Genomic DNA, 6,687 nt, shown 5'->3' with positions numbered 1-6,687 from the left:
TTTACCAGGAGGCATGACCCTGATGCCGACGAAGAAATGGCAGAGTTCCCCCTTCCCGTCAGGGTCATGCCTCCTCGTAATTTAGAGCTCGCAGACTCGTCGTCCGATCAAATCGCGCCTAATGTGAGGGGGTATTAAGAAATTAAGTCGCGTGATTCATAAGGATGCAAAATGACCAGTTTGTACGGTGTAATTTTGAGTTAAACAGATAATAATATAATGTGTAGTATTGCTGCAAAAAGAATATCCACACAGTAGTATTCTTAAAAGCACCGTCAGAAAGAGAAATGTTTATTTATAGATCTTTAGAGCGGTCCATAGCCTGTGTTTACACTATCTCTCGCTGGCTGGCTCGCCATCCCGAAACTGTACGGCCGGCCGCTAGCGAGGAGCGCGATTTTAGTCAATCTATAGGGTGGTCCCTAAAATGTAAAAGAAATGTGACCTACGTATCCTTGAAAGTGTGTCTTGGAAAAGAAGACGCTATTAACTGAAAGTTTGTGAACAGATTTAACGTATTAGGAACAGAAAAGATAATCTTGTTTTTTTTTAAATGCATTATTCACTTAGAATTTGTTGATTAAGATATATGCGTTCGTTCGTGGACTAAAAGTCTTTGAAAACGAAAGAGATGTAATGTATTGAAAGGGCAAAAAAATTATATAGCCTTGACCTCTATTGCCCTTTCAATTTGAATAGGAGCACACATATTAGTCAATGAAATTTCCTGCATTTGTATCTTATTTCCTATTTTGTTCACAGATTTTCAGAATTAGTTACGAAGAACAGTGTCTAATAAAAGTCTTATACTCTAAACATGAATATGAAGCAAGGCAAGAGTAAAAGGCGCAATGTCAACATACATATACATACAAAATAGATAACAGAAAATCAAACAAGACAAGTTTGTGCTGTATACTAGTACTAGAATCTACCCCTGCAATATTATATGCAAGAGCATATCTATCATGTTAGAGCTCGTATTGTCTAAGTTTGAAAAGTCACATATATTAGGCATGCATTAGAAAGCCATACCAGGTGGCACCTAAAAATTAGTTGATCTACGGTAAACCATACAGTAAATCATACAAACCTCGCCAGGGATCGCCGTTTCGTCCTCTTCTTCCGTCTCTCTCTCACTCTCTCCATCAGACGTTTTGTTGTCCCCCTCTCCAATCTCCCATCCAACCGTACGATCTTCGCCGGGCCCGCTAGTAAGGTCACCCGTACACTGACCGAAGCCCAACGTTGTATCGTCCGTTGCGGGTTCTTCCAGTTCTCCCACATCCGCGCTATCCGTACCTACATTATAGCAACACGCAGCTAAAATTGTTACCGTTGTGAAAATACAGATCCACAATACTGAAAATGAATACACGAAGGATTCAAAATCATCACTAAAATCCATCGTTGTTTTGCGGGCGTGCTAGAATGATCGCTCTGTTGTTGACACCTCTTTTGAAATCGAGCGACGGTGACCTGCAACCGTGTCATTTCCGGTTGCAACAGGTGTTTTGGATGTATTACTTCCGGGTTAAGGATAGCGGTGGCAGTTGACGTGGTTCATTTCATACAAACGATCGCTACGATGTAACGTTGGTTCACCTTTCAAAAACCTTTTTGTTTTAAAAATAAGGTGTGTAGGGATATGAAATCGGCAAGGAATGGTTTCAAACAGTAAAATGTTGAGTAACGTTATATGTATAAATTGCAATTTGAAACTACCGTCATTTGACTTGATATCCCTGAATGCCTTGTTATTGAAGACAATGGTTATAAGTTATCCCGTGCATAAAGGTAAACTTGCATGATGACGCATGAGTAGTCAAAATGCAGGAGATAAACAAAAGATTAATGTTCATCAGGAATTCATTTGCTACTTTAATATTAATTAACCTTTGCTAAGAATGTTTTATATTCGGTGTGTTTGTCCGTCACGCATGTGTGTGTGTGTGTGTGTGTGTTTGTGTGTGTGTATGTTTGTGTGGGTGAGTGTGTGTGTGTGTTTGTGTGTGTGTTTGTGTACACGTGTGTTTGTGTGCGTGTGTGTGTGCTGAGCACCGTTGTGGTAACACTAGTATAATGAAACATTGGAAAGGTTACATTTGCGCACTTGTTTTATTTCAATTATGTAATGTAGGCACTGTTTTTGTATGACGTTTATGACTTTCTCTGCCTGTGTCTCTTTCCTTCCTCCCTCCCTGCTTCCCTCCCTCTTCTTCCTCCCTCCTTCTACCTTCTCCCTGACTGACCCTCTCCCTTTTTCACTCACTTTTTTCCAAATCCCTACCTTCCTCCGACACTCCCTAACTTCCCCAATCTTTCCCTTTCGCTTTCTCTCTCTCTCTTTACCTATCTGTCTGTCTCTCTCTATATATCTTTCTGTCTGTCTTTCTTTCTGTCTGTCTCTGTTTCTCTCTCTCTCTCTCAATCTCTCTCTCTCTCTCTCAAAGAACAGCTAGCTCATTTCAGGGGTAAGGCAAGGGGGTTTGCGAACGCAAACTTTCCTCGGGGGTATGTTAGACCTGATGCCGAAGAGCCGGCCTGTGTGGGCCCTTGCAGCAGTCCGGATTCCAGGTTTGTTTCACACTGTCTTGATTCAGATTCAGAAAACGGCCTTTTTTTTCTCCATTATTTAGACGTATACTCTACATGAAACTCAGTTGCAAAAGATAGCAAATCCTTGTATGTTTGTTGGCCTAATTGTACAAATTGTAAAACCTTTCTACGTTAAACAAAAAAGTGTTTAACGTTAGAAAGTTTTTACAGTTTGTACAATTTAAAAGTCATCTTTGTACGAAGAACCAAGTGGTTTAGGTCATAAAATAAGAAAGTATCAAATGAAACCAGGACAATAAGCATTTGGTCCTCAAACTGCAGTTTTATTGATATGATATTAAGTTTAAATACATATAATAGGTATGATAAAATTCAGTAAACACTCTTTCCAGATAGTGTCGATTTTGCATGTTTCTTACAATATCATGTCCACATGTCAGCTTCTGCGCTTGTTCTAATGGTAGTCATTTAGACCGCATCGGAACGTATAGGCCATACATATAGGTGACAACAATTCACGTTCATATAAATCCATTCGTATCCATACTCAAGTACTGGTTGCTTACACTATACTATTAGATAACCATAACGCTGAACTTACACTATCTTCTCTGATTAACTTTTAAAAAGTAAAGATCTAGCTGTACTACAAGAATAAAACAGGCTTCTTAATGTTGTAATTCTTTAAGATACACAGTTACATAATCATATTGTATAGGACTTATATAATCTTCACTACTCAACCTTCGATACCAGAAGGAGATATACATATACTAAAGTAATGAAATAGGCCTATTTAATTTTAAAGTCGTAGTTGCATACGCTATACTATTAGATAATCATATTGCATTAAAAGTATACCATTAAATTGTATTAGACTTATATAATCTTTACTACTTAGCCTTCAATACTACAACATAGATATACTGAAATGATGGAATGGGTATATGCAATGTTTAAGTCGTAGTTGTAAACGATATCATATTACATCAAACTTTTACTATCTTCACAAATTATCTATTGATATTTAAGATCTAGTTGATATGCAAGAATAGAATAGGTCTTGTGATACAAGTCTTGCGAAAACTAAATAACTAATGGAAATTAAAGATTAAATTCTAATAAGAATTTGGTTAGTATTGTTTAATAAACATGTTTTTGATTAAGTAGATATTCTACTAACCATTTATTCTGAACGTTCCAACATCCCCAAGCAGTCATTCTGCGACTTTTGACACATAAAAAATAAAAACTGATCTAACTTTTGTTATCTCAAATTATGCCGTCATTATTAGAAGATTATGAAGATTTTGTAGATGTATTTTCAAATGTGTCGATGTGAAGCCACACAAAGCCAGCCGCATGATGATCTTATCGAAATTGGATTGTCCAGAATAAGCGAAGAAAAAAAAATGAACGAAAAAAAGAAGTACTATGTAGGAAGTGAAAACTGGGGTAGTCTGACATAATATTTTAATGTAATGGACTTAACATTTTATCATTGTTTCTTCTGACAATGTTTGACATTATTTTATCATCGGCAAATTATTGGTGATGTAGATTTCTGAAGAAAATATTTCATCAATGTCTTCCCTGTGGCCAAATATTACAGTTTCAATTCCTACAACGTACCACTATATTATACAGTTTTCATCGGACCATTTTCTTCCTTAACCCCCTATATTTCTATGCATTTTATGTACCTTGAAATAACTGTTTAAAGAAATATTCCTGATAGCAGTCTGAAAGTGATTCATGATTCCTCTGGCAATGTAAAGTGATGTTGAATTGAAGATTATTACATGCAAGACTGTTTTTTTGTAATGCTGTAGTAATGTTATTATACCATGGGCATCAGTTAATGTGATGAAGACCTGAACCTGAAAGCTATGAAATTTTAATTTCAATTTTAACACCTGCAGAGGAGTCATGCTCACTTTCTGGAATGAATGATCAGAATGTCCGTTTTGCAGTAGTCTTCAGTGGGAAGAAGACAACGAAGACCGCACTCTCAAGCGTCAAGCAGTTTCTGTAACTAAAGAGAAAGGGCGTCTTAGAGATGTAAGTGTGGAAGCTTTTACCAGCAGATGAATGAAAGTGTGGAAGCTCTTTTTCCAGCAGATGAAACGTGACATAAGAATCTTTATATGCTTCATCCCTCGCCAGCTAAGCCCTTGGTGCATACTTGGTTACTAACACCCCAAACTGTCATGATTTGACCCATCACACCGCACCATCGCATGTGTGGGGGTTCTATAGGGTGCATGGGGTGTGGCTCTCCCCATACACGGGACCTCCATTTAACGTCCTATCCTAGGGACGGCCCTAGCCGAAGCTAGGTACTCATTTTCACCTGAGTTAAGTGAGGAAAGCCGTGTAAAGTGCCTTTCCCAAGGGCACAAGATCGGTAACACGGCAGCCGGATTCGAACCCGCGACCTATCGGTTCCGAGTCGAACACACTGCCACTGTGCTACGCGGTCCCACCAATGTCACCTGCGCTACGCGGTCTTCAGCCTCATACCTTCACCAAATGATGTTAACCCTTTCCATTGACACTTCATCAATGTTTCTCATTAAATATCGAAATGAGATTTAATTCATGAATATGACTTGCACATCAGTTCATTATCTTCTGTTCTTTATTCAAATTATACAAAGAGGATATAATACTTAACTGTCAAGGCTGTCAGGAGGCCTTTTTTATATGTAATACAGGACGTTGATATCGTCTCTGCTTGCTTTTACATTACAGACCGGCTCTCTTCAACAAGTCGCTTCTTTTATTGAAGGTCAAATTATATTTTGTTGCAAAATAATCCCAATCTGATTATAACGTACTTACCTTTCTCACAGACAACTTTTCCAGTCCAGTGTCCATTGGAGCAGGTCTTCTTGTTGCTGTCGGAGACCAGGGTGTAACCTTGTCTGCATTTGTATAAACAGGTGAATCCGTGTTTGTAGGGCGGACTGCAGGGCCAGACGGCGTTCGCTAGTTTCCGCGTTGGCTCATTGCAGCTCGCTGTTCCTAATAAAAATAAACCAAACACTTAACTTTAGAACTGTAAGGGGGAGGCGAAAAGAATTTGCTCTTGGGCTGTACAATCAATGATTTATAAGATCAAATATATAGGCAACATTTGACAAAAACCTTTCCATTTGACAGTTATCTAGCCATATATTCTTCAAAATCTTGCAAAAGCAATAGGACACTAAAGTCTTGAAGATTGTCACTTTCGTCCCACTAATGCTTCTAACTTCATACTGCAAACAGTTCTAGATTATCTGTGGACTTCATATGTTCTGTTTAACAGCGTCCACTTGAATAGTCAATCTTTGATCTTTGTAAATCCGTGTAATCCGTCGAACAGTGTCAACATTCTAAAATAATGATGAAATGATCACAGAATTGTCTCAAGATACATGTCTAACAAAAGTTGTGATGGGACTGACACACTTGACAGAAGCAAAATTATGGCACTTTGACTTTTCACTTTTTTATAGCCTGTCATATTCTCACCATGGCCAGTGCTTCGACGGCGAAGGAAGCTTCGACGGCGAAGGAAGCTTCGACGGCGAAGGAAGCTTGCGTCTGTCTCTAGCACGAGTGCACATACTACAAGGAGGAGTAACACACCGTGCCACACTCTAGAAAAAGAAATCAGTAAAAAAAGCCTGTGTAATACATGGCAAACCCAGGCAGTTCAGCTGATATTTGGTGCCAACACATACATACATTCACATTTTTCATAGAACACACATTTGGTCAACGTATACAATGGTAAACGTATACTTGAAATGAAACATCTATTTTTCTTCGACTAATGATAATAAGTGCAATCAATAAGAGGTATATGTAATACCATTGGCTTTTTGAAGCCGTAGGGGCAGTTGGTACCAAATTTAACATGCAGATGCAGTGTCAGGGAGGTACTCGCACATGGAAGTACAGTTTATAACCCAATGGTAAAATACATTTACACTGCTAACGACAAAATTCTTCTTAGCTCCGAAGCTGTGGACTCTGTTCTACCTCAATTTGTATGTTACATGCATGTTACTTGTTAGAATGTGGAAAACAAGATAGAAGCGACGGCTGACTTAGCGCTGGAAATACCGGGGGCCGTAG

The 6,687-nt window shown here is 38.6% G+C and overlaps 1 protein-coding gene and 1 long non-coding RNA gene across 2 annotated transcripts in view; both read right to left on the bottom strand.

Annotated features, from left to right (window-relative positions):
* Positions 1-1,520, bottom strand: part of LOC118429573 (cilia- and flagella-associated protein 251-like) — an 11,438-nt gene extending 9,918 nt beyond the window's left edge. Inside the window, exon 1 of the mRNA XM_035840106.1 lies at positions 1,094-1,520. Coding sequence (XP_035695999.1) covers positions 1,094-1,408 — 315 coding nt within the window. The 5' untranslated portion in view covers positions 1,409-1,520. The remainder of the gene's footprint in view (positions 1-1,093) is intronic.
* Positions 1,521-4,030: 2,510 nt separating this feature from the next.
* On the bottom strand, positions 4,031-5,544 carry LOC118429608. The gene is made up of 2 exons (XR_004832757.1): positions 5,404-5,544; positions 4,031-4,594 (listed from the first exon to the last, which is right to left on the bottom strand). It is a non-coding gene; the product is annotated as an uncharacterized LOC118429608 (long non-coding RNA).
* Positions 5,545-6,687: the final 1,143 nt, after the last annotated feature.

Source organism: Branchiostoma floridae, chromosome 13 (genome assembly GCF_000003815.2).
Source record: "Branchiostoma floridae strain S238N-H82 chromosome 13, Bfl_VNyyK, whole genome shotgun sequence".
NCBI lineage: Eukaryota > Metazoa > Chordata > Leptocardii > Amphioxiformes > Branchiostomatidae > Branchiostoma > Branchiostoma floridae.
This window is presented reverse-complemented; position numbering and strand designations above follow the sequence as displayed.